Source organism: Coregonus lavaretus (assembly GCF_964263955.1).
Source record: "Coregonus lavaretus genome assembly, chromosome: 37".
Taxonomy (NCBI): Eukaryota; Metazoa; Chordata; class Actinopteri; order Salmoniformes; family Salmonidae; genus Coregonus; species Coregonus lavaretus.
The window spans coordinates 34,699,064-34,722,922 of record NC_140024.1 but is presented as its reverse complement, the minus strand read 5'-3'; the positions used below and the strand labels follow the sequence as shown (position 1 = coordinate 34,722,922).

The window sequence follows — 23,859 nt, the reverse complement described above, 5'->3', positions numbered from 1 at the left end:
TTAGCTCGGTGGAGCTGCTTGTATTTTGTATCGTCAGGATATTTCACCTGAGTGCCTTGTTGTTTCCCAGTGCACCTGATTTACGCAGTGTAGTGTTTGACGCATTGCTGCGTACCGCTGTGTTTTCCGAATAAACCCTTTATTCTGTGATTTACCCTCCTGCGCCTGACTCCTTCAAAATCACTCACCACACAGGGGCTGTTCTCTCTCTGTGTGTAGAGGGGCACACTACACACTGACAGGACTCTACACACTGACAGGACTCTACACACTGACAGGACTCTACACACTGCACTGACAGGACTCTACACACTGACAGGACTCTACACACTCAGAGGACTCTACTTCTCTCTCCCCCCTATTCTCCTCACCTCTCTCTCCCCCCCATTCTCCTCACCTCTCTCTCCCCCCCATTCTCCTCACCTCTCCCCCCCCCATTCTCCTCACCGCTCTCTCCCCCCCATTCTCCTCACCTCTCTCTCCCCCCCATTCTCCTCACCTCTCTCTCCCCCCCCATTCTCCTCACCGCTCTCTCCCCCCCATTCTCCTCACCTCTCTCTCCCCCATTCTCCTCACCTCTCTCTCCCCCCCATTCTCCTCACATCTCTCTCCCCCCCATTCTCCTCACCTCTCTCCCCCCCATTCTCCTCACCTCTCTCCCCCCCATTCTCCTCACCTCTCTCTCCCCCCCATTCTCCTCACCTCTCTCTCCCCCATTCTCCTCACCTCTCTCTCCCCCATTCTCCTCACCTCTCTCTCCCCCATTCTCCTCACCCCTCTCTCTCTCCCATTCTCTCAGACAGCTGGATTAAACTAGATCTACTGACAGCTTGTGACAAAGGGAAGATGTCCATCCTCCTCGTCTCCTTCTCATTCAATGGGTTTTGAGATGAGATCTTCACCAAGACTGGACACGCCCCCCTCTCTTCACCAAGACTGGACACGCCCCCCTCTCTTCACCAAGACTGGACACGCCCCCCTCTCTTCACCAAGACTGGACATGCCCCCCTCTCTTCACCAAGACTGGACACGCCCCCCTCTCTTCACCAAGACTGGACACGCCCCCATCTCTTCACCAAGACTGGACACGCTCCCCTCTCTTCACCAAGACTGGACACGCCCCCCTCTCTTCACCAAGACTGGACACGCCCCCCTCTCTCCACCAAGACTGGACACGCCCCCCTCTCTCCACCAAGACTGGACACGCCCCCCTCTCTCCACCAAGACTGGACACGCCCCCCTCTCTCCACCAAGACTGGACACGCCCCCCTCTCTCCACCAAGACTGGACACGCCCCCATCTCTCCACCAAGACTGGACACGCCCCCATCTCTTCACCAAGACTGGACACGCCCCCCTCTCTCCACCAAGACTGGACACGCCCCCCTCTCTCCACTCACCCATCAACCCTCAATTTATACTCTGTGCCAGATGGATTGAACAGTATCTACTGTTACAGAAGAGGTTAGACAGACACTGTCCATCCCCTCCTCAACTCCCCACCTACCATCTCTCTCCAACACTGTCCCTCACACCTCTCACTCTCATCACTACCCCCCCTTCAACTCTCCATCTTTAACCTCGATTAGAAAATGGACATCTCAAACAAAAACAAAAGTAAAACTGAACTTTTAAACAAAGATAACAAAGAGACTGAGGTTTGGTCATTGAGATAAACACCTAGTTCATCTGATCCTTTATTCCGTAACTACAGCTGTACAGAGCGCTCTCTCTCTCACACAATCATTAGAAAATATACAAACCACAAATGAAAGGTTTCTTGTCTACACCGCGACGCATTGGACAGAACAAAACACTGATAATACAGTGGTATGGTAAAAAATGACATCATTCATCATCTTCCTCCTCCTCCTCCTCTTCATCACTGATGACATATTTCTTGGCCTTCTTGGGTTCCACCTCCTCCTCCTCATCCTCCCCAGCCTTCCTCTTCAATGAACTCTCCCCTTCCTAGAGAGAGGGGGGAAAGAGACAGGAGAGAGGGGGGAGAGAGAGACAGGAGAGAGGGGGGAGAAAGAGAGGGGGGAGAGAGAAAGAGGAGAGAGAGGGGAGATAGACAGGAGAGAGGGGGGAGAGAGAGACAGGAGAGAGGGGGGAGAGACAGGAGGGAGAAAGAGAGGGGGGAGAGAGAGAGGGTGGAGAAAGAGAGGGTGGAGAAAGAGAGGGGGGAGAAAGAGAGGGGGGAGAAAGAGAGGGGGGAGAAAGAGAGAGAGGGGGAGAAAAAGGGAGAAAGAAAGAGGGGGGAGAAAGAGAGGGGAGAATGAAAGAAGGGGGAGAGAAACAGGAGAAATGTGATATTTGACTCACTTCAGATCTGCCTCAAAGTGCTTTGTTACCTGAACTAGATTCCTATATGTAGTGATTCACACTGTCTTCTGCTGCTAGAACATAGGACTGCACCCTCTGTCACACTGTCTTCTATTGCTAGAACATAGGACTGCACCCTCTGTCACACTGTCTTCTGCTGCTAGAACATAGGACTGCACCCTCTGTCACACTGTCTTCTGCTGCTAGAACATAGGACTGCACCCTCTGTCACACTGCCTTCTGCTGCTAGAACATAGGACTGCACCCTCTGTCACACTGCCTTCTGCTGCTAGAACATAGGACTGCACCCTCTGTCACACTGTCTTCTGCTGCTAGAACATAGGACTGCACCCTCTGTCACACTGTCTTCTGCTGCTAGAACATAGGACTGCACCCTCTGTCACACTGTCTTCTGCTGCTAGAACATAGGACTGCACCCTCTGTCACACTGTCTTCTGCTGCTAGAACATAGGACTGCACCCTCTGTCACACTGTCTTCTGCTGCTAGAACATAGGACTGCACCCTCTGTCACACTGTCTTCTGCTGCTAGAACATAGGACTGCACCCTCTGTCACACTGTCTTCTGCTGCTAGAACATAGGACTGCACCCTCTGTCACACTGTCTTCTGCTGCTAGAACATAGGACTGCACCCTCTGTCACACTGTCTTCTGCTGCTAGAACATAGGACTGCACCCTCTGTCACACTGTCTTCTGCTGCTAGAACATAGGACTGCACCCTCTGTCACACTGTCTTCTGCTGCTAGAACATAGGACTGCACCCTCTGTCACACTGTCTTCTGCTGCTAGAACATAGGACTGCACCCTCTGTCACACTGTCTTCTATTGCTAGAACATAGGACTGCACCCTCTGTCACACTGTCTTCTGCTGCTAGAACATAGGACTGCACCCTCTGTCACACTGTCTTCTGCTGCTAGAACATAGGACTGCACCCTCTGTCACACTGTCTTCTGCTGCTAGAACATAGGACTGCACCCTCTGTCACACTGTCTTCTGCTGCTAGAACATAGGACTGCACCCTCTGTCACACTGTCTTCTGCTGCTAGAACATAGGACTGCACCCTCTGTCACACTGTCTTCTGCTGCTAGAACATAGGACTGCACCCTCTGTCACACTGCCTTCTGCTGCTAGAACATAGGACTGCACCCTCTGTCACACTGTCTTCTGCTGCTAGAACAGAGGACTGCACCCTCTGTCACACTGTCTTCTGCTGCTAGAACATAGGACTGCACCCTCTGTCACACTGTCTTCTGCTGCTAGAACATAGGACTGCACCCTCTGTCACACTGCCTTCTGCTGCTAGAACATAGGACTGCACCCCTCTGTCACACTGTCTTCTGCTGCTAGAACATAGGACTGCACCCTCTGTCACACTGTCTTCTGCTGCTAGAACATAGGACTGCACCCTCTGTCACACTGTCTTCTGCTGCTAGAACATAGGACTGCACCCTCTGTCACACTGTCTTCTGCTGCTAGAACATAGGACTGCATGCTCTGTCACACTGTCTTCTGCTGCTAGAACATAGGACTGCACCCTCTGTCACACTGTCTTCTGCTGCTAGAACATAGGACTGCACCCTCTGTCACACTGTCTTCTGCTGCTAGAACATAGGACTGCACCCTCTGTCACACTGTCTTCTGCTGCTAGAACATAGGACTGCACCCTCTGTCACACTGTCTTCTGCTGCTAGAACATAGGACTGCACCCTCTGTCACACTGTCTTCTGCTGCTAGAACATAGGACTGCACCCTCTGTCACACTGCCTTCTGCTGCTAGAACATAGGACTGCACCCTCTGTCACACTGCCTTCTGCTGCTAGAACATAGGACTGCACCCTCTGTCACACTGTCTTCTGCTGCTAGAACATAGGACTGCACCCTCTGTCACACTGTCTTCTGCTGCTAGAACATAGGACTGCACCCTCTGTCACACTGCCTTCTGCTGCTAGAACATAGGACTGCACCCTCTGTCACACTGTCTTCTGCTGCTAGAACATAGGACTGCACCCTCTGTCACACTGTCTTCTGCTGCTAGAACATAGGACTGCACCCTCTGTCACACTGTCTTCTGCTGCTAGAACATAGGACTGCACCCTCTGTCACACTGTCTTCTGCTGCTAGAACATAGGACTGCACCCTCTGTCACACTGCCTTCTGCTGCTAGAACATAGGACTGCACCCTCTGTCACACTGTCTTCTGCTGCTAGAACATAGGACTGCACCCTCTGTCACACTGCCTTCTGCTGCTAGAACATAGGACTGCACCCTCTGTCACACTGTCTTATGCTGCTAGAACATAGGACTGCACCCTCTGTCACACTGTCTTCTGCTGCTAGAACATAGGACTGCACCCTCTGTCACACTGTCTTCTGCTGCTAGAACATAGGACTGCACCCTCTGTCACACTGTCTTCTGCTGCTAGAACATAGGACTGCACCCTCTGTCACACTGTCTTCTGCTGCTAGAACATAGGACTGCACCCTCTGTCACACTGTCTTCTGCTGCTAGAACATAGGACTGCATCCTCTGTCACACTGTCTTCTGCTGCTAGAACATAGGACTGCACCCTCTGTCACACTGTCTTCTGCTGCTAGAACATAGGACTGCACCCTCTGTCACACTGTCTTCTGCTGCTAGAACATAGGACTGCACCCTCTGTCACACTGTCTTCTGCTGCTAGAACATAGGACTGCACCCTCTGTCACACTGTCTTCTATTGCTAGAACATAGGACTGCACCCTCTGTCACACTGTCTTCTGCTGCTAAGAACATAGGACTGCACCCTCTGTCACACTGCCTTCTGCTGCTAGAACATAGGACTGCACCCTCTGTCACACTGTCTTCTGCTGCTAGAACAGAGGACTGCACCCTCTGTCACACTGTCTTCTGCTGCTAGAACATAGGACTGCACCCACTGTCACACTGTCTTCTGCTGCTAGAACATAGGACTGCACCCTCTGTCACACTGTCTTCTGCTGCTAGAACATAGGACTGCACCCTCTGTCACACTGTCTTCTATTGCTAGAACATAGGACTGCACCCTCTGTCACACTGTCTTCTGCTGCTAGAACATAGGACTGCACCCTCTGTCACACTGTCTTCTGCTGCTAGAACATAGGACTGCACCCTCTGTCACACTGTCTTCTGCTGCTAGAACATAGGACTGCACCCTCTGTCACACTGCCTTCTGCTGCTAGAACATAGGACTGCACCCTCTGTCACACTGTCTTCTGCTGCTAGAACAGAGGACTGCACCCTCTGTCACACTGTCTTCTGCTGCTAGAACATAGGACTGCACCCACTGTCACACTGTCTTCTGCTGCTAGAACATAGGACTGCACCCTCTGTCACACTGTCTTCTGCTGCTAGAACATAGGACTGCACCCTCTGTCACACTGTCTTCTGCTGCTAGAACATAGGACTGCACCCTCTGTCACACTGTCTTCTATTGCTAGAACATAGGACTGCACCCTCTGTCACACTGTCTTCTGCTGCTAGAACATAGGACTGCACCCTCTGTCACACTGTCTTCTGCTGCTAGAACATAGGACTGCACCCTCTGTCACACTGTCTTCTGCTGCTAGAACATAGGACTGCACCCTCTGTCACACTGTCTTCTGCTGCTAGAACATAGGACTGCACCCTCTGTCACACTGTCTTCTGCTGCTAGAACATAGGACTGCACCCTCTGTCACACTGTCTTCTGCTGCTAGAACATAGGACTGCACCCTCTGTCACACTGTCTTCTGCTGCTAGAACATAGGACTGCACCCTCTGTCACACTGTCTTCTGCTGCTAGAACATAGGACTGCACCCTCTGTCACACTGTCTTCTGCTGCTAGAACAGAGGACTGCACCCTCTGTCACACTGTCTTCTGCTGCTAGAACATAGGACTGCACCCACTGTCACACTGTCTTCTGCTGCTAGAACATAGGACTGCACCCTCTGTCACACTGTCTTCTGCTGCTAGAACATAGGACTGCACCCTCTGTCACACTGTCTTCTGCTGCTAGAACATAGGACTGCACCCTCTGTCACACTGTCTTCTATTGCTAGAACATAGGACTGCACCCTCTGTCACACTGTCTTCTGCTGCTAGAACATAGGACTGCACCCTCTGTCACACTGTCTTCTGCTGCTAGAACATAGGACTGCACCCTCTGTCACACTGCCTTCTGCTGCTAGAACATAGGACTGCACCCTCTGTCACACTGCCTTCTGCTGCTAGAACATAGGACTGCACCCTCTGTCACACTGTCTTCTGCTGCTAGAACATAGGACTGCACCCTCTGTCACACTGTCTTCTGCTGCTAGAACATAGGACTGCACCCTCTGTCACACTGTCTTCTGCTGCTAGAACATAGGACTGCACGCTCTGTCACACTGTCTTCTGCTGCTAGAACATAGGACTGCACCCTCTGTCACACTGTCTTCTGCTGCTAGAACATAGGACTGCACCCTCTGTCACACTGTCTTCTGCTGCTAGAACATAGGACTGCACCCTCTGTCACACTGTCTTCTGCTGCTAGAACATAGGACTGCACCCTCTGTCACACTGTCTTCTGCTGCTAGAACATAGGACTGCACCCTCTGTCACACTGTCTTCTGCTGCTAGAACATAGGACTGCACCCTCTGTCACACTGTCTTCTGCTGCTAGAACATAGGACTGCACCCTCTGTCACACTGTCTTCTGCTGCTAGAACATAGGACTGCACCCTCTGTCACACTGTCTTCTGCTGCTAGAACATAGGACTGCACCCTCTGTCACACTGTCTTCTGCTGCTAGAACATAGGACTGCACCCTCTGTCACACTGCCTTCTGCTGCTAGAACATAGGACTGCACCCTCTGTCACACTGTCTTCTGCTGCTAGAACATAGGACTGCACCCTCTGTCACACTGTCTTCTGCTGCTAGAACATAGGACTGCACCCTCTGTCACACTGCCTTCTGCTGCTAGAACATAGGACTGCACCCTCTGTCACACTGTCTTCTGCTGCTAGAACATAGGACTGCACCCTCTGTCACACTGTTTTCTGCTGCTAGAACATAGGACTGCACCCTCTGTCACACTGTCTTCTGCTGCTAGAACATAGGACTGCACCCTCTGTCACACTGTCTTCTGCTGCTAGAACATAGGACTGCACCCTCTGTCACACTGTCTTCTGCTGCTAGAACATAGGACTGCACCCTCTGTCACACTGCCTTCTGCTGCTAGAACATAGGACTGCACCCTCTGTCACACTGTCTTCTGCTGCTAGAACAGAGGACTGCACCCTCTGTCACACTGTCTTCTGCTGCTAGAACATAGGACTGCACCCTCTGTCACACTGTCTTATGCTGCTAGAACATAGGACTGCACCCTCTGTCACACTGTCTTCTGCTGCTAGAACATAGGACTGCACCCTCTGTCACACTGTCTTCTGCTGCTAGAACATAGGACTGCACCCTCTGTCACACTGTCTTCTGCTGCTAGAACATAGGACTGCACCCTCTGTCACACTGTCTTCTGCTGCTAGAACATAGGACTGCACCCTCTGTCACACTGTCTTCTGCTGCTAGAACATAGGACTGCACCCTCTGTCACACTGTCTTCTGCTGCTAGAACATAGGACTGCACCCTCTGTCACACTGTCTTCTGCTGCTAGAACATAGGACTGCACCCTCTGTCACACTGTCTTCTATTGCTAGAACATAGGACTGCACCCTCTGTCACACTGTCTTCTGCTGCTAGAACATAGGACTGCACCCTCTGTCACACTGTCTTCTGCTGCTAGAACATAGGACTGCACCCTCTGTCACACTGTCTTCTGCTGCTAGAACATAGGACTGCACCCTCTGTCACACTGTTTTCTGCTGCTAGAACATAGGACTGCACCCTCTGTCACACTGTCTTCTGCTGCTAGAACATAGGACTGCACCCTCTGTCACACTGTCTTCTGCTGCTAGAACATAGGACTGCACCCTCTGTCACACTGTCTTCTGCTGCTAGAACATAGGACTGCACCCTCTGTCACACTGTCTTCTGCTGCTAGAACATAGGACTGCACCCTCTGTCACACTGTCTTCTGCTGCTAGAACATAGGACTGCACCCTCTGTCACACTGTCTTCTGCTGCTAGAACATAGGACTGCACCCTCTGTCACACTGTCTTCTGCTGCTAGAACATAGGACTGCACCCTCTGTCACACTGTCTTCTGCTGCTAGAACATAGGACTGCACCCTCTGTCACACTGTCTTCTGCTGCTAGAACATAGGACTGCACCCTCTGTCACACTGCCTTCTGCTGCTAGAACATAGGACTGCACCCTCTGTCACACTGTCTTCTGCTGCTAGAACAGAGGACTGCACCCTCTGTCACACTGTCTTCTGCTGCTAGAACATAGGACTGCACCCTCTGTCACACTGTTTTCTGCTGCTAGAACATAGGACTGCACCCTCTGTCACACTGTCTTCTGCTGCTAGAACATAGGACTGCACCCTCTGTCACACTGTCTTCTGCTGCTAGAACATAGGACTGCACCCTCTGTCACACTGTCTTCTGCTGCTAGAACATAGGACTGCACCCTCTGTCACACTGTCTTCTGCTGCTAGAACATAGGACTGCACCCTCTGTCACACTGTCTTCTGCTGCTAGAACATAGGACTGCACCCTCTGTCACACTGTCTTCTGCTGCTAGAACATAGGACTGCACCCTCTGTCACACTGTCTTCTGCTGCTAGAACATAGGACTGCACCCTCTGTCACACTGTCTTCTGCTGCTAGAACATAGGACTGCACCCTCTGTCACACTGTCTTCTGCTGCTAGAACATAGGACTGCACCCTCTGTCACACTGTCTTCTGCTGCTAGAACATAGGACTGCACCCTCTGTCACACTGTCTTCTGCTGCTAGAACATAGGACTGCACCCTCTGTCACACTGCCTTCTGCTGCTAGAACATAGGACTGCACCCTCTGTCACACTGTCTTCTGCTGCTAGAACAGAGGACTGCACCCTCTGTCACACTGTCTTCTGCTGCTAGAACATAGGACTGCACCCTCTGTCACACTGTCTTATGCTGCTAGAACATAGGACTGCACCCTCTGTCACACTGTCTTCTGCTGCTAGAACATAGGACTGCACCCTCTGTCACACTGTCTTCTGCTGCTAGAACATAGGACTGCACCCTCTGTCACACTGTCTTCTGCTGCTAGAACATAGGACTGCACCCTCTGTCACACTGTCTTCTGCTGCTAGAACATAGGACTGCACCCTCTGTCACACTGTCTTCTGCTGCTAGAACATAGGACTGCACCCTCTGTCACACTGTCTTCTGCTGCTAGAACATAGGACTGCACCCTCTGTCACACTGTCTTCTGCTGCTAGAACATAGGACTGCACCCTCTGTCACACTGTCTTCTGCTGCTAGAACATAGGACTGCACCCTCTGTCACACTGTCTTCTATTGCTAGAACATAGGACTGCACCCTCTGTCACACTGTCTTCTGCTGCTAGAACATAGGACTGCACCCTCTGTCACACTGTCTTCTGCTGCTAGAACATAGGACTGCACCCTCTGTCACACTGTCTTCTGCTGCTAGAACATAGGACTGCACCCTCTGTCACACTGTCTTCTGCTGCTAGAACATAGGACTGCACCCTCTGTCACACTGTTTTCTGCTGCTAGAACATAGGACTGCACCCTCTGTCACACTGTCTTCTGCTGCTAGAACATAGGACTGCACCCTCTGTCACACTGTCTTCTGCTGCTAGAACATAGGACTGCACCCTCTGTCACACTGTCTTCTGCTGCTAGAACATAGGACTGCACCCTCTGTCACACTGTCTTCTGCTGCTAGAACATAGGACTGCACCCTCTGTCACACTGTCTTCTGCTGCTAGAACATAGGACTGCACCCTCTGTCACACTGCCTTCTGCTGCTAGAACATAGGACTGCACCCTCTGTCACACTGTCTTCTGCTGCTAGAACAGAGGACTGCACCCTCTGTCACACTGTCTTCTGCTGCTAGAACATAGGACTGCACCCTCTGTCACACTGTCTTCTGCTGCTAGAACATAGGACTGCACCCTCTGTCACACTGTCTTCTGCTGCTAGAACATAGGACTGCACCCTCTGTCACACTGTCTTCTGCTGCTAGAACATAGGACTGCACCCTCTGTCACACTGTCTTCTGCTGCTAGAACATAGGACTGCACCCTCTGTCACACTGTCTTCTGCTGCTAGAACATAGGACTGCACCCTCTGTCACACTGTCTTCTGCTGCTAGAACATAGGACTGCACCCTCTGTCACACTGTCTTCTGCTGCTAGAACATAGGACTGCACCCTCTGTCACACTGTCTTCTGCTGCTAGAACATAGGACTGCACCCTCTGTCACACTGTCTTCTGCTGCTAGAACATAGGACTGCACCCTCTGTCACACTGCCTTCTGCTGCTAGAACATAGGACTGCACCCTCTGTCACACTGTCTTCTGCTGCTAGAACAGAGGACTGCACCCTCTGTCACACTGTCTTCTGCTGCTAGAACATAGGACTGCACCCTCTGTCACACTGTCTTCTGCTGCTAGAACATAGGACTGCACCCTCTGTCACACTGCCTTCTGCTGCTAGAACATAGGACTGCACCCTCTGTCACACTGTCTTCTGCTGCTAGAACATAGGACTGCACCCTCTGTCACACTGTCTTCTGCTGCTAGAACATAGGACTGCACCCTCTGTCACACTGTCTTCTGCTGCTAGAACATAGGACTGCACCCTCTGTCACACTGTCTTCTGCTGCTAGAACATAGGACTGCACGCTCTGTCACACTGTCTTCTGCTGCTAGAACATAGGACTGCACCCTCTGTCACACTGTCTTCTGCTGCTAGAACATAGGACTGCACCCTCTGTCACACTGTCTTCTGCTGCTAGAACATAGGACTGCACCCTCTGTCACACTGTCTTCTGCTGCTAGAACATAGGACTGCACCCTCTGTCACACTGTCTTCTGCTGCTAGAACATAGGACTGCACCCTCTGTCACACTGTCTTCTGCTGCTAGAACATAGGACTGCACCCTCTGTCACACTGTCTTCTGCTGCTAGAACATAGGACTGCACCCTCTGTCACACTGCCTTCTGCTGCTAGAACATAGGACTGCACCCTCTGTCACACTGTCTTCTGCTGCTAGAACATAGGACTGCACCCTCTGTCACACTGTCTTCTGCTGCTAGAACATAGGACTGCACCCTCTGTCACACTGTCTTCTGCTGCTAGAACATAGGACTGCACCCTCTGTCACACTGTCTTCTGCTGCTAGAACATAGGACTGCACCCTCTGTCACACTGTCTTCTGCTGCTAGAACATAGGACTGCACCCTCTGTCACACTGCCTTCTGCTGCTAGAACATAGGACTGCACCCTCTGTCACACTGTCTTCTGCTGCTAGAACATAGGACTGCACCCTCTGTCACACTGTCTTCTGCTGCTAGAACATAGGACTGCACCCTCTGTCACACTGTCTTCTGCTGCTAGAACATAGGACTGCACCCTCTGTCACAACGCATCTCTCCATTCGCTTACTGTACTTACACCTGTGTGTGTGTGTGTGTGACCCACCTCATCAGAGTCTAGTTTCTTGGCCTTGAGCAGTCTCTGGGCTTTGTCATCATCAGAACCCTCATCGCTGTCAGACGAGTAGATCCTAGCACGCTCCTCTGGATGGAGGGAGGGAGGAGAGAGGGGAGGGATAGAAGAGGAGGGGAACAGAAGAGAGGAAGGAAGAGGGAGAGCGGAGGAGATGGAAGGGGTTGAGCGAGGGAGGACGGAGGGAGGAAGCAGGGTAGAGTTAGAGGGGGATGGATAGAGGAGAGGAGGGAGAGGACACATTTAACATGGTTTCTCTGTCTCCTCAGGCCTTCTCCTCCTCGCCTGGATTTGATCTGGTTGTGTCTGCGTTTAGACGGGTTGTGTGTGTGTGTGTGTCTAGATGTGTGTTGTGTCTCCTCACCCCTCAGTCCTCCTGCTCCTCCTCCCCCCTTGTATTTGCTCTTGATGGCGGCCAGGCTGACTGACTCATCCCCCTCCTCATCGTCGTCATAGCGATCAGGCTCCAGGTAACCGGCGCTCAGCCCTCGTTGGTGCTGCTTCTCTCTCATCCGCCGCTGTTGGCCCTCACGACGGATAGACGCCCGCAGACGCTCCTCTTCTTTCTGTAGGGGGAGGGAGGGGAGGAGGAGGGAGGGGAGGGGAGGGGGGGGGGGGGGGAGGGGGAGGGAGGGGGAGGGGGAGGGAGGAGGGAGGGAGGAGGAGAGGAGGAGAGACGGGTCAACATTTTAACCCCTCATGAGATAAGGTGTTGTCCTGTCTATTTGAAATGTTCTGTGAACATATAGGACAGATATAGGACAGTGTATTCAGCAATATCAGCCCAGTCAGTGTTTCTAGTAACAACAGAAAGTCTGTCTCCTCTCCAAACCGTAGTTACTACACTGAACAAAAATATAAACACATCATGTAAAGTGTTGGTCCCATGTTTCATGAGCTGAAATAAAAAGATCCTAGACATTTTCCACACGCACATTTCTCTCAAATGTGTTTACATCCCTGTTAGTGAGAATTTCTCCTTTTGCCAAGATAATCCATCCACCTGACAGGTGTGGCATATCAAGAAGCTGATTAAACAGCATGATCCTTACACAGGTGCACCTTGTGTTGGGGACAATAAAAGGCCATTCTAAAATGTGCCGTTTGGTCACACAACACAATGCCACAGTTGTCTCAAGTTTTGAGGGAGCGTGCAATTGCCATGCTGACTGCAGAAATGTCCAGAGAATGTCATGTTAATTTCTCTACCATAAGCCTCCAACGTCGTTTTGGAGAATTTGGCAGTACGTCCAACCGGCCTCACAACCGCAGACCACGTGTAACCACGCCAGCCCAGGACCTCCACATCCGGCTTCTTCACCTGCGGGATCGTCTGAGACCAGCCACCGGACTGCTGATGAAACTGTGGGTTTGCACAACCAAAGAAGTTCTGCACAAACTGTAAGAAACCGTCTCAGGGAAGCTCATCTGCATGCTCGTCATCCTCACCAGGGTCTTGACCTGACTGCAGTTCGACGTCGTAACCAACTTCAGTGGACAAATGCTCACATTTGATGGCCACTGGCACACTGGAGTAGTGTGCTCTTCACGGATAAATCCCGGTTTCAACTGTACTGGGCAGATGGCAGACCGTGTGTATGGCGTTGTGTGGCGAGTGGTTTGCTGATGTGAACGTTATGAACAGAGTGCCCCATGGTGGTGGTGGGGTTATGGTATGGGCAGGCATAAGCTACAGTCAACGAACCCAATTACCTTTTATTGATGTCAATTTGAATGCACAGAGATAACCTTCAAGAGATCCTGAGGCCCATTGACGTGCCATTCATCCGCCGCCATCACCTCATGTTTCAGCATGATAATGCACGGCCCCAGGTAGCAAGGACATGTACACAATTCCAATTCCTGGAAGCTGAAAATGTCCCAATTCTTCCATGGCCTGCATACTCACCAGACATGTCACCCATTGAGCATGTTTCGGATGCTCTGGATCAAAATGTACGACAGCGTGTTCCAGTTCCTGCCAATATCCAGCAACTTCGCACAGCCATTGAAGAGGAGTGGGACAACATTCCACAATCAACAGCCTGATCAACTCTACGTGAAGGACAGTTGCATGAGGCAAATGGTGGTCACACCAGATACTGACTGGTTGTCTTTTTTTAAGGCATCTTTGACCAACAGCTGCATATCTATATTCCCAGTCATGTGAAATCCATAGATTAGGGCCTAATGAATTACTTATATGAACTGTAACTCAGTAAAATCTTTTAAAATGTTGCATTTTTGCGTTCATATTTATATTCAGTGTAGTTCTACTAACATTACACACCTCATAACCTTATTACATTCCATCCAATATGAAAATCACACAGTCCTGCATGTTACCTTGATCATCTCGCTGCGTTGAGACTCGGGGTCTCGTCCAGCCATGGGCAGTATTCTGATCTTCTGGGTTTTAGAACAGCGGTCGGCCAGAGAGAGGGTCATCTTCCTGTGGGTGGCGCTGTCTGTCGAGTGGGGTCTGGAGAGAGAGAGAACACACACAATAATGGGCTTATATCTCAGCACTGTCTGTCGAGTGGGGTCTGGAGAGGGAGAACACACAATAATGGGCTTATATCTCAGCGCTGTCTGTCGAGTGGGGTCTGGAGAGAGAGAACACACACAATAATGGGCTTATATCTCAGCACTGTCTGTCGAGTGGGGTCTGGAGAGGGAGAACACACAATAATGGGCTTATATCTCAGCGCTGTCTGTCGAGTGGGGTCTGGAGAGAGAGAACACACACAATAATGGGTTTATATCTCAGCACTGTCTGTCGAGTGGGGTCTGGAGAGAGAGAACACACACAATAATGGGCTTATATCTCAGCGCTGTCTGTCGAGTGGGGTCTGGAGAGAGAGAACACACACAATAATGGGCTTATATCTCAAAAACAGATATTCATGCTTTTTCCTTCAGACTGAAAGAGGAACAACGTCTCATAATTCTGTAGCAAAACAAGTCACGTTCTAATACTTTACCAAAACAAGTCACCTTCTATTCTAATACTTTACCAAAACAAGTCACCTTCTATTCTAATACTTTACCAAAACAAGTCACCTTCTATTCTAATACTTTACCAAAACAAGTCACCTTCTATTCTAATACTTTACCAAAACAAGTCACCTTCTATTCTAATACTTTACCAAAACAAGTCACCTTCTATTCTAATACTTTACCAAAACAAGTCACCTTCTATTCTAATACTTTACCAAAACAAGTCACCTTCTATTCTAATACTTTACCAAAACAAGTCACCTTCTATTCTAATACTTTACCAAAACAAGTCACCTTCTATTCTAATACTTTACCAAAACAAGTCACCTTCTATTCTAATACTTTACCAAAACAAGTCACCTTCTATTCTAATACTTTACCAAAACAAGTCACCTTCTATTCTAATACTTTACCAAAACAAGTCACCTTCTATTCTAATACTTTACCAAAACAAGTCACCTTCTATTCTAATACTTTACCAAAACAAGTCACCTTCTATTCTAATACTTTACCAAAACAAGTCACCTTCTATTCTAATACTTTACCAAAACAAGTCACCTTCTATTCTAATACTTTACCAAAACAAGTCACCTTCTATTCTAATACTTTACCAAAACAAGTCACGTTCTATTCTAATACTTTACCAAAACAAGTCACCTTCTATTCTAATACTTTACCAAAACAAGTCACGTTCTATTCTAATACTTTACCAAAACAAGTCACCTTCTATTCTAATACTTTACCAAAACAAGTCACGTTCTAATACTTTACCAAAACAAGTCACCTTCTATTCTAATACCTTAATTCTCGACCAAAACAAATAGTTCTACCCTGATAATGAATACAAACAATGCTGTATCAGAAGGTAAAGCCCTATGACATCTAGTGAGTCACGTTCTAAGGTAAGACCCCATCAAAACAACTGTTCTGTAAGCAGCTTGGCTAAAACCAGACACTAACACACACTTACCCACTCTGTTCTGTTCCCTCAGATAAGACATGTCTGAACAGAGCTCTGCTTAGACACTGTTGTTGTTGTTCACTATTAAATCTGGACCGTGTTCTTCTATTTGGTGCATGATGTCTGTCAGAGCTCTGGGTTGGCGTTCAGACAGAGGGCAAGGTGTGTGTGTGTGTGTGTGTGTGTGTGTGTGTGTGTGTGTGTGTGTGTGTGTGTGTGTTGACAGAGTTACCTGAAGGTGAGTTTGGTCTTGAACACAGCCTGTCCCTGTAACCCAGTCCCCTGTCTGATGAACAGGTGGTTGTGGTCTCCCTGGAGAGGAGCTTTATACACATCGAACACCTCATTACCCAGGTGGAGAGACATGCTGTGGAGAGAGAACACACACACACACACACACGTGTGCACATACACAGATACATACACACGTAAACACAGATTTCACATGGTCAAATCAATGAATGAATTATTCAATCATTCACAATCATCAGCTGTCCAGTGTTTCTCCTCTTCCTCCAGCCCTCTGAGGACCTTGCGGTGGTGTGTGTGTGTGTGTGTGTGTGTGTGCGCTGACCTGCCGTCAGACCACTTGACGATGCGGGCGTTACTCTCTCTGGCGTCGCCCCCCTCCTCCCCCTTCTTGGCTCTCCACCGGATAGTATTCTCAACCTGAACACAGAACACGGTCACGTCACGTCACTCTCACACACACACACACACACACACATTGCAGACACACAGGGCACACGCACACACCTTCAGTTTGAGCCTGGTCCGACCCTCTTCATCCAACATCTCCTCATCCTCAAACTCATCCTCATAGTACTGAGGGTCAAAGGGTCTGAACAGGGAGGAACACATCACATTAGACACACAGTTCAGAGGGAAGACACTGCTTCTACCTACCCAGACCCTTCAGATCTGTTAACATGGAACGGTAAGGGTTAGGGAGTGAACTGGGACCAGCTGGGGTGTGTCTAACCTGGGCTCAACAGAGAGGAAGTTGGGTAGTTTGACGAAGTAGAGGTCTGATCCTAGATCCGTGCTGACTTTAGGAATCTCCACCTCGATACGAGTCTCTGGGACGGGCTCCTCCTCAGCGTGATCCCCCTCCACACCCTCCTCCTGGTCCTGGAGAGACACACAGACAGACACGCTTCATTATTAGCTCTTGTAACATGCAGAGGTAAAGTTACTCTCACCAGGGGTTGTCCTGGAGTGGGGGGGGTAAAGTTACTCTCACCAGGGGTTATCCTGGAGTGGGGGGGTAAAGTTACTCTCACCAGGGGTTATCCTGGAGTGGGGGGGTAAAGTTACTCTCACCAGGGGTTGTCCTGGAGTGGGGGGGTAAAGTTACTCTCACCAGGGGTTGTCCTGGAGTGGGGGGGTAAAGTTACTCTCACCAGGGGTTGTCCTGGAGTGGGGGGTTTCTCAGCATCACTGTCTGATGAGATGTCGTCTGCCTCTCCAAACAGGTCGTCTGCTGCTGGCTTCTTACCTGAGGAAGAGATGGAGAGAGATGAGTCCTGACCCCTAACCCCTAACCTCTAACCCCTAACCTCTAACCCTGACCCCTAACCTCTGACCCCTAACCGCTAACCTCTGACCCCTAACCTCTGACCCCTAACCTCTGACCCGAAACAGGTAGGAGTTGAACATAGAGGGATTATACCCTGATTCCCTGCCTCCTTCTCAAAGCGCATCGGAGGAGGCTTGGGCGGTATCCAGATTGTCATACCGACCTTGTGCCATCCCGGGATATTCAGTAATACCGGCACTGAACACAAGGGGCGCTATTTTCCAACTCCACTGAGCCTCTGAAATCTGAAGGTTACCAATGCCAACAAGTACATGTAAAATCCCATAGTGAATGATAGCTAAATGCTAACAAGTGCATTGCGAACATTTTAAAAGTCTCTGACAAACTATTTGCAGAACAAACATCTCAGCTCATAAAGTTATTAAAGTAACTCAAAAACTCTACTCACAATTTACTGCACGCAGAAAACTAATATTAGCCAGCAACGCTCGTGATCCAGGAGGGGATTCTCTGCTGATACCAAGGGAAGCTTGATTTTGGAAGAAGCTAACCACTTAGCTAGATAGCTAACTAGCTACTAAATTAGCAAACCAAATGCACAACTGCAGAGCGTTTAGCACCTTTTAGACAGTTAACTTAATAGTTATAAGATATTTAGCAGGCAAATATTTAGTATGTGAAATCCATACTGTAACTAAATCCCCTGGCGCATGCCGCACACCAGTAACTGGGGACTACCGGTAAAGCTTCCTAACGTTAAATAATGTGACCGGTGAAATGAAGAACGCCATCTGGTTTATCTCCTAACATATTGCACAAGTTGACTGCAGGTACTGTATTTCTTTACATAAAAAAGTAGCTACAAATATTCTAATTAATTAAATAAATTATATATAGTCACAACGGTCTTGCAAAACCATCCTGTGGCTACTCCTGAGTGGCGCAGTGGTCTAAGGCACTGCATCGCAGTGCTAACTGTGCCACTAGAGATCCTGGTTCGAATCCAGGCTCTGTCGCAGCCGGCCGCGACCGGGAGACTCATGGGCGGCGCACAATTGGCCCAGCGTCGTCCAGGGTAGGGGAGGGAATGGCCGGCAGGGATGTAGCTCAGTTGATAGAGCGTGGCGTTTGCAACGCCAGGGTTGTGGGTTCATTTCCCACGGGGGGCCAGTATAAAAAAATATGTATTCACTAACTGTAAGTCGCTCTGGATAAGAGCGTCTGCTAAATGACAAAAATGTAAAAATGTAATGTAAATGTATTTCCAAATACCCCCGGTATACAGTATATATCAGGGTTCCCCAACTGGAGGCCCACAGGCCAAATGGTTTTATTTGGCCCCCCAAAGTTGAGAAAATTTTTACTTTTTTATTTATTTATTATTGCTGGACATAAAAGACTATTAATACCAGGAAATCAGCTCCAAGTGATTTTAAATTTGGAAATCGGTTCCCAAGTATTCCCACACATTATAGAGACACGTGATCGCATACAAATGTAAGCAGGGTTTGAAATGAGTATGTTTTAGTCAACTATTATATCTGTTTGGGTTTCTTGTGGTCAATTTGCAGTCTACAAATTATTTCTAATTATGTTCCGGCCCCCTGACCGGAACATCCGCTCAAGAAAATGAAAAAAAAAGAAAAAAAAAAATGGAGGAAACTTGGATCTTCTCCTCTAGTATGTAGAGAAGACCACGTGTAGGACTTCAGATTAGGGTTACAAAAATGCGGTAAATTTTTCAAAATACCCACGTTTTCCAGAAATCCCGGTTGGAAGAGTCCCGGATTCAGGAGGGGATAAGCAGGAAATCCGGGACCCTCTAACCAGGACTTCTGGAAAAGCAGGGATTTTTGGGGAAGTTCTTTTTGCAACCCTCCTTCAGATCTAGGTTTACCTTTTCCTTTCTTCTTGGCTCCAACGTCGCTGTCAGAGTCTGAGGCAGACGCCGCCATCTTCTTGGCTCCAACGTCGCTGTCAGAGTCTGAGGCAGACGCCGCCATCTTCTTGGCTCCAACGTCGCTGTCAGAGTCTGAGGCAGACGCCGCCATCTTCTTGGCTCCAACGTCGCTGTCAGAGTCTGAGGCAGACGCCGCCATCTTCTTGGCTCCAACGTCGCTGTCAGAGTCTGAGGCAGACGCCGCCATCTTCTTGGCTCCAACGTCGCTGTCAGAGTCTGAGGCAGACGCCGCCATCTTCTTGTTCTTCCGTCCAATGAAGTCATCCTCGCTGTCACTGCCCTTCGCAAACTCTGAAGCACACACACACACACACATCATTTAATTTGTATAATTCTGCTGTAGACTTCCAGTCATTGCGCTAACAAAGATTTGAGATCACTTTATTGGTCAATTCCACACAAGGTCACACCGAAATGTTACTTCCCCTTTTAACCCAACCCCTCTGAAAAGACACACACATACATACAGTGCATTTGGAAAGTATTCAGACCCCTTGACTTTTTCCACATTTTGTTACATACAGCCTTTATTCTAAAATGGATTAAATAAATACAAATCCTCAATCTACACACAATACCCCATAATGACAAAGCGAAAACAGGCATTTTGAAATTGTTGCACATTATTCAAAATAAAAAACAGAAATACCTTAATACCTCGAAATTGAGCTCAGGTGCATCCTCTTTCCATTGATCATCCTTGAGATGTTTCTACAACTTGGAGTCCACCTGTGGTAAATTCAATTGATTGGACAATCGATCCCACAGTTGACAGAGCATGTCCGAGCAAAACCCAAGCCATGAGGTCGAAGGAATTGTCCGTAGAGCTCCGAGACAGGATTGTGTCGAGGCACATATCTGGTGAAGGGTACCAAACAATGTCTGCATCATTGAAGGTCCCCAAGAACACAGTGGCCTCCATCATTATTAAATGGAAGAAGTTTGGAACCGCCAAGACTTCCTAGAGCTGGCCGCCTGGCCAAACTGAGCAATCGGTGGAGAAGGGCCTTGGTCAGGGAGGTGACCAAGAACCAGATGGTCACTCTGACAGAGCTCCAGAGTTAATCTGTGGAGATGGGAGAACCTTCCAGAAGGACAACCATCTCTGCAGCACTCCACCAATCAGGCCTTTATGAAAGAGTAACCAGACGGAAGCCACTCCTCAGTAAAAGGCACATGACAGCCCACTTGGAGTTTGCCAAAAGGCACCTAAAGGACTTTCAGACCATGAGAAACAAGATTCTCTGGTTTGATGAAACAAAGATTGTACTCTTTGGCCTGAATGCCAAGTGTCACGTCTGGATGAAACCTGGCACCATCCCTACGGTGAAGCATGGTGGTGGCAGCATCATGCTGTGGGGATGTTTTTCAGCGGCAGGGACTGGGAGACTAGTCAGGATCGAGGGAAAGATGAACGGAGCAAAGTACAGAGAGATCCTTGATGAAAACCTGCTCCAGGGCGCTCAGGACCTCAGACTGGGGCGAAGGTTCACCTTCCAACAGGACAACGACCCTAAACACACAGCCAAGACAACGCAGGAGTGGCTTCGGGACAAGTCTCTGAATGTCCTTGAGTGGCCCAGCCAGAGCCTGGGCTTGAACCCGATCGAACATCTCTGGAGAGACCTGAAAAAATAGCTGTGCAGTGATGCTCCCCATCCAACCTGACAGAGCTTGAGAGGATCTGCAGAGAAGAATGGGAGAAACTCCCCAAATACAGGTGTGCCAAGCTTCAAGCGTCATACGCAAGAACACTAGAGGCTGTAATCACTGCCAAAGGTGCTTCAACAAAGTACTGTGTAAAGGGTCTGAATACTTATGGAAATGTGATATTTATACATTTGCTAAAATTTCTAAAAAACTGTTTTTATTTTGTCATTATGGGGTATTGTGTGTATATTGATGAAATATATATATTTTTGAATTAATTTTAGAATAAGTCTGTAACGTAACAAAACGTGGAAAAAGTCAAGGGGTCTGAATACTTTCCGAATGCACTGTATGCAGGTTTTTGAGAGGTATGGGGGGCTGCCACACTGGGCGCCTGGGGAGCTGCTGTTATGGGGGGGGGTTAAGTGACTTGTTCAAGGACACAATGGGGAAAAAACAATGCCATCTAGGATGTGATACAACAATATCATTGACAAAGCCTGATAGAGAACATTAATGCAATAGTAAAGCAGATGTTGCTGAACGTTGCAACAGTTTTCTTTTCAAACTCAAAGGATGATCTAGTGCAGGGTTCTTCAATTCCGGTCCTGGAGGGCCGAAACACCTCTGTTTTTCATCCTCTCCTTCTAATCAGGGGCTAATTCAGACCTGGGACACCAGGTGAGTGCAATTAACTACCAGGTAGAAATAAAAAACAGAAGTGTTTCGGCCCTCCAGGACCGGAATTGAAGAACCCTGATCTAGTGAGTGGCTAGAGGAAGGTCCTTCAGACCAGACACACATACACACTCTCTTTAATACCTGACTTATTCCTGCTCCTATGCCCCGCCCCGTCCTCATCAGAATTCTCTCTCTCTTCGTCCGATTGGTGCCGCTTCTCCTCCTCGTCCTCTGATTGGTCACTCTTAGCCCCTCCTCCCCACTTTTCATCACCTGATTGGTTCTCCCTGCCTGACCCCTCCCCATCTGAGTGGGGTGTTCCGGGCCCTGAGTGGGGGGTGCCGGGGACAGACTGGGGGGTGCCGGGGACAGACTGGGGGGTGCCGGGGATAGACTGGGGGGTGCCGGGGATAGACTGGGGAGTGCCTGGCGCCGAGTGGGGGGTGCCGGGCGCCGAGTGGGGGGTTCCGGGGTCACTATGGACACTGGCGGGAAAACAAGTTATTATGCATTACGTACATTCCAATGAAATTTGTTTTCACTCAAAGTGCTTTCAATACCTGGTGAAAACCCATTCCATTATCATTCCTCCTCCTCCTCACCTCTTCTCAGAGCGAGCGCTGCCCCTCACAGACCTGGGGCTCCCTGCCCCCGATACTGGACTGCCTGCCTCTGACCTTCGATCTCCATCTTCCTCCTCCTCCCGGTGCCCTCTCTCCGACCCACTGTGCTGCTCCGCATCTGACTGGTCGTTGTCCTCGGGCTCCGAGTGCATGCTGGCGTCTGACTGGTTTCCTGAGCGTTCTGACAGGTTTGATTGGTTGTCGCTGTGTTGGCTATGGCGTTCCTCTTCACTGTCATCCCCAAACAGCTCCTGGTTCATAGAGTTATATGTCATTATTGAGGCTAAGAGTGTTTCCTGTGTGTGTATGTACTGAACCAACTGGACCTCACCTTGGTGTTGGGCTTTCCCCCGTCTCGTCCTAAATCCTCATCTCTCTCGCTGTCACTGCCGGAGGCGTTACTATGGGAATGGGAACGGGACCGGGGCACCTCCGGCTCAGAGTCAGAACCCGAACCAGAGCCAGACGCCACTGCTGAGGACACGGACACACACACACACACACACACACACACACACACACAGAGAGAGAGAGAGAGACAGACAAACAGTCATGTTAGCAGAAGGGAAATGTACATACATGTGAAATAAACACAAATACTAACGTTAGCTACTCACACACATACTCTCGCTGGCACACACACACTTTCTAAGGAGAGCTTGGTTTGTTAGCTAGCTAGTGTGCTGGACCAAGTAAGTACTGGCTCTGCCTAGCAGGCCAATTTGGCTATTTTGTTCCTAGTTAGGTTGTTGATGGATATTCTCACAAAGGTCCTCTTTACTAGCTACTTAACGTTAGCTTAGCTAGCATCAGCCAACCGGCCTTAGCTAGATCACATTAGCTAGCTTGCTAGCTGTAACTGCATGACGCTATTCGTCTAGTGTGACGTTAGACGTGTTTAGCAAACTTTTCTGAACAGCATTTTGATGGCTAACTTTACCTCTTTGTTCGTTGTCGCTGTCCCCATCACTCCCGAACAGTTCGTCCATGTCCGCCATTTTTTTCTTCCGATGAAGACGAACCGGAAGTGACAAATTAGCGCTTTTGCTGATTTTGTTTCCCAGTTCAGCACGACACAGAAATGCACGATTAACTGCGTTGAATATCCACCAGGTGGCGGCAGATGAGCGCTATGAAATAAAGTGCATGTAAACATGCATCAGATTAAAACGTTCCTGGAAATTACTGTGTTATTTTATCATTTAACCCTTACAAAAAAAGATTGCAGTTTTGAAACTATACGTTTTCTTTTACTTCAGTAATTTTGCAGTATAACTGCAGTAACTGCAGTCGACTGTGGTATTTTGGACGAAGTAATTGCAGAATAACTGCAGTGTACTGCAGTTGAACTGCAGTTATACTGCAAAATTACTGAAGTAAAAGAAAACGTGTTATTTTGGACGCAGTATTTGCAACATACTGCAGTTATACTGGATTCTAGCTGCAGTTGTACTGCAGTGTACTGC

The 23,859-nt window shown here is 49.1% G+C and overlaps 1 protein-coding gene across 2 annotated transcripts; it reads right to left on the bottom strand.

Annotated features, from left to right (window-relative positions):
* Nucleotides 1-1,664: 1,664 nt before the first annotated feature.
* On the bottom strand, nt 1,665-23,521 carry leo1 (LEO1 homolog, Paf1/RNA polymerase II complex component). 2 transcript variants are annotated; one of them, XM_084154786.1, is made up of 14 exons: nt 23,334-23,521; nt 22,725-22,864; nt 22,373-22,644; nt 21,912-22,255; nt 19,377-19,730; nt 17,343-17,437; nt 16,922-17,070; nt 16,696-16,780; nt 16,514-16,608; nt 16,172-16,306; nt 14,325-14,460; nt 12,343-12,544; nt 11,952-12,049; nt 1,665-1,970 (listed from the first exon to the last, which is right to left on the bottom strand). In XM_084154786.1, the coding sequence occupies exons 1-14, from the start codon at nt 23,389-23,391 to the stop codon at nt 1,848-1,850; spliced, it is 2,286 nt and encodes a 761-aa protein (XP_084010912.1). In that variant the 5' UTR covers nt 23,392-23,521; the 3' UTR covers nt 1,665-1,847. The 2 variants fall into 2 exon arrangements, with proteins under 2 accessions (XP_084010912.1, XP_084010911.1); XM_084154785.1 differs by having other exon boundaries at nt 22,725-22,867; nt 23,334-23,520.
* Between the last annotated feature and the right edge of the window lie 338 nt (nt 23,522-23,859).

Bases quoted from the DNA above. Each gene is read 5' to 3' on its own strand.
- leo1 (XM_084154785.1), bottom strand. From the start codon at position 23,391: ATGGCGGACATGGACGAACTGTTCGGGAGTGATGGGGACAGCGACAAC. The intron at 22,645-22,724 runs GTGAGGTCCAGT...TCTATGAACCAG, and splicing joins GGGGAAAGCCCAACACCAAG to GAGCTGTTTGGGGATGACAG. The intron at 16,307-16,513 runs GTCAGCGCACAC...CTCTCTCCACAG, and splicing joins GTCAAGTGGTCTGACGGCAG to CATGTCTCTCCACCTGGGTA.